This window comes from Sinocyclocheilus grahami, unplaced genomic scaffold (genome assembly GCF_001515645.1).
Source record: "Sinocyclocheilus grahami isolate Dianchi unplaced genomic scaffold, SAMN03320097.WGS_v1.1 scaffold21.1, whole genome shotgun sequence".
Taxonomy (NCBI): Eukaryota; Metazoa; Chordata; class Actinopteri; order Cypriniformes; family Cyprinidae; genus Sinocyclocheilus; species Sinocyclocheilus grahami.
In genome coordinates this window covers 3,393,632-3,397,975 of record NW_015505200.1, presented here as the reverse complement: position 1 = coordinate 3,397,975, position 4,344 = coordinate 3,393,632, and the positions used below count along the sequence as shown (strand labels likewise).

The 4,344-nt window shown below is 39.0% G+C and overlaps 1 protein-coding gene across 1 annotated transcript in view; it reads right to left on the bottom strand.

Moving 5' to 3' along the window:
* LOC107558325 (astrotactin-1-like) overlaps positions 1-4,344 on the bottom strand; it is a 191,598-nt gene that overhangs the window by 14,997 nt on the left and 172,257 nt on the right. Inside the window, exon 15 of the mRNA XM_016241980.1 lies at positions 2,012-2,116. Coding sequence (XP_016097466.1) covers positions 2,012-2,116 — 105 coding nt within the window. The remainder of the gene's footprint in view (positions 1-2,011; positions 2,117-4,344) is intronic.

Genomic DNA, 4,344 nt, shown 5'->3' with positions numbered 1-4,344 from the left:
ATCAATGAACCTCCATGAGGGCACTGAGGGAACAACTGACCTGACTGCTGTAGCACCCTCACTTGAGGGGGCGAGCTCTCCAATGCCGTACTGTCGCCAGGCGGCAGCTGGGAATTTTGCTCGTCGGAGCTTACTGAGCCCTGAAGCACCGAGGGTGGCAGGGGTATCAATAAACCGTGAGGGCACTGAGGAGGATTGGGCACTGTATACTGAGGTGTTATCCTTTCCTCCCCAGGTGGGCTGCCCTCAGGGACCTGACAATGGTAGGACCATTTAGCTGAGGTCTTCTTAGACAAAATAACGGTTTGCAGATTCGTTTCCGGTCTAGAAGACCCCAACTGAGAGCGTCGCCCCAACCCCCGATCTTTCTGTAGAGGGGTGCGGGTTGCAACGCTCTGTTTTTGAGACTGGCGATATGAGGAGCTCGATGGCTTGGGTTGCTCCCGCTCAGCAGCCCCACCCCTGACCTGCCGCCGTATAAGCTTTGCCAACCAGACTCGATGTAAGCCTAACGGGCCTGGTGGGAAGCTTGGGGGCCTTCAGGGACGATGCTGAGGATGGGGAGAGATAGCTCACAAGCGTCTGCTCCACCACTGGCATCGCCCCATATCCCTTATCATTCAGCCCCACGATGTTCTTTTGAATAATTCGAGACTGTGGGGCTGTAAATACGGGATGAGTACGGTTTCTCCCACGATCTCGACACCTCAGCATGGAGATCGGGGAAAAACGGAAGGCCCCCGTCGTGAAGGCTGTGATCTGGATTCAGAAAACACTCGTCTAATTATTTTTAGGATGAGCGTCTTGTTTCTAGGCTGGCCAAACGATATTTTATTTTGGCGAGTGCACGAAACACACCCCATAATCACACCTCATACGCGAGGGACTGTGGTGGCGAGTCCACAGTCTCCTCTGTCTCGACACTCATCACATCCACCTCCTCGGAGGAAGATAGATGAAGCGTCTGGCTCTCTCTCTCTGGGGGGGTGGGAAGAAACCGCAGCGTGGGTGTAGCGAATCAGCTCATGGGGAAATATGAATAATTAGTCATAACTAGTTATAATTAATTATGAATATTTAGATCCACTGTAGATATTTACTTGACCTCTCAGGGTCAACTGTCTGTCAATTCTAAGAACGTTAATTTCCTGGTTAAGGGAAATAATTTTCTTACTGTACAATTCTACAAAGAGCTTGTAGCATAAATCTGCATGATATCGTGGGCAGGGAGGAACACAGCGTTTGTAATGCCGTTCGCTCACCATATACTGTTTCATGATTGTTTTTTATATATGCTTGTGCGGACAGACAACAGTAAATAGACAGACACATACACAGAGCACTACTGAAGAGCAGAAGCTGGTTTGCGCTCTGCCGGTTGCGCCTTTATATTTTCTGGTGCTTACGTCACCCCGCTCGTGACGTCTCGCTACTCCATTGGACTGATTTCACACGTGCTTCAGAACGCGGTCACGCAGGGGTGTTCCCAAAGCGACTTCGACACAGCTCGAGTTCCTGAAGGGGAACTGGTGTGAGCAATATGAGAGCAAGAAAATCTAATTTTAAAGGTCATTCAGGCCTTTAATAGAAAGTATTGCTTATAGAACTGCACTTGGTATCTAAGATCTGCTCATTGAATATACAGCGTTCTTTAAACAAGTTAAATGAATGTGCTCACAGTCCAAATATGTGGGCAAAAATAAATAAATAAAAATAATAAAGTGACAACATGATGTTCTACCTCTTTAAAAGTTGTCTTTTGTCTTCCTTGAAGATGAAGTGTGTCATTTTTGCACCCCTAGTGTCACTAAACAGAATTGAAAAAAAAAAAGTTGCACAAACAGATAGCCCTGTCCCCATATTCACACCATTGGTTGAGTCAATGTCACTGTGTCAGGATGCTTATTAAACAAAGTAATGTTTTGATAGTGCCGCTGTGTTTACAAAGAAATCAACCGACAGATGGCTTAGTTATAGTTGTCTATAGCTGTCTAAAGTGAGAGTGTTTTACCTTGGGAGAGGGTCCACTGATTGAGCTTTACATGGTACATAATAGAACGCAGCTTCCAGTGCTGAACCAATGGGTAACCAGTGACCTCACTGTAGTTTACCATACCTAAAATAAACAGAGGATCAGAAAATTTCACAATTAATTACAAAGAAATAGCAAGTAACAGAATTAAGCATGAAAATTTAAGTAGAAAGACTGAAATAGTATTTTCTTGTAAAATGTACTCCAGTAAATTGTGTTTTATTTAAACATTCATCAATATTTTTGACCCATTTTCCTGGATGAGAAAGATTTTAAATTTTATATTACTTCATTACTTTACTTTTTTCTGTACTTTTAAGAGCGTGTTAACATATAGATCATCTGAAAGGTAACGCACGTGGACTATAAGCCACCAAACTTTAATTATGATTACACTGGGTCTTTAAAAATAAATGTAAGTTAATTGAAACTAAAGGGTTCTGCTTTGTGCTGTGTTGACAGTTGATGCAGAGTAAATGTGGATCTCTTAATACACTGACAATCCCAGTATGAAATTATTTTGGAATAGTGTTTGCTAATCCTAACCTTGCTCAATTGGGTGCATTCTCTGCTCTTCATGAGCGCATGACTGCATTGCTGCAAAATGCACCCTGATCTACTGTTGCTCCAAAATCACAGTATTAGGATTACACAAAATGAAATGAGACACAAAAACAGTTTTTCTGTCAATTCCAAAATTAGTCCTGAAAATGAATGCATTCACTTGAAACTAAAATAATAATACAGGATTTCTGATACGTTTCTACACATTGAGAATAAATCACACAAATGAAATTTGTTGTGTAAGAAGATAAGTGTTTCACAGAAAATTCTTACCAGAGGATTATTATTAATAGAAGACACAGAGTAGCTCAGCAGATTAGTGTGAATGAAATCCTTTGCGCCATTTTTCATTTATCATTCCAACTCTCTTTAACATAAGAGCTATCGCTTTTTTTTTTTTACCTACGGTTACCCTGTGAGCTAAAATCTCACATATCGCCATATGTTGAGTGGGCTGTGTAATCAATCATCTCGTCTCCTAAAGCAACTGTCAGCCATGCCTTGCCATCTAGGGAATACACAGCCGTGTTTCAATTTAACCCCACCTTAATATATGGCACATCTGGTTGATCGCAAAAATTCAAAGCATATCCGGTCTGCAACATGCTGGTTGGGCATGAGTGCATATTGCTTTCTAAACTTGATCTGACACTTCTTTAAAAATAAAGCCATTCTGTTCTGTCTGTAAAAAATTAATTCTTCTTGATATTATCATGGATTTGCTTCGCTGAATCACTTTAGACCAGCGCTAACATACCAATGATTGATTTGCAGAAATAATGAATTCATAATATCTGTAAGCTGTTGATAGGAGGAATCCCTTTATAAACAGAGCACAGGTGCTAGAGACAAAAGCACTACATCATCAGCTCAAAGCATTTTGTCTTAATGAGCGGGACATTCTCAGACTCTTAATGAGAATGACAGACACTGAGTATGTATACAAGTACATGCTGATACGCTCAATAACCAGACAATATGTAAGGTCATATAAACATCTTAAACTGTTCTTTTATCAAATACTTACATGGTTAAAGCAAAACCCAATTGGCACACGTTTTTGCCTTTTTCATGAGTCAGGCATGGTTTAAAAAATGAAAAGTTCTCATACTAATCCATTAGCATTATGCTAATATGTATACTAGCCTGATGTCGTAATCAATATTTTCATTTTTATTCCATATACATTTTTTTCCCAGCAAGGATGCATTAATTTGATCAAAAGTGGAAAAAGGAACAATAACGACTTTTACATTGTTACAAAAAAAAATAAAAAACATACTACTACTAATAATAAATGATTAAAAAAATCCCGAAAACAGTGAAAAGTTTGGAATAATTTACATTTTTAATGTTTTTAATGTAGTCTCTTATGCTCACCAAGGCTGCATTTATTTGACCAAAAATACAGTAAAACCAGCAATATTATGAAATATTATTACAACTCAAAATAACTGATTTATATTGTAATACTGTATATGTTAAAATCTAATTTATTCCTGTAATGACAAAGATCATTCGTGATCATTCAGAAATCATTCCAATATGCTGATTTGATGCTCAAGGAACATTTCTTATTATTGTCAATGTTTAAAACAGTTGTGCCGATTTTTGTGGAAACTGTAATGCCCTACCATTCAAAATTTTGGGGTAAGATAAAAAAAATAATTTATATATATATATATATATATATATATATATATATATTTTTATTATATATACAGTGGGCACGGAAAGTATACAGACCC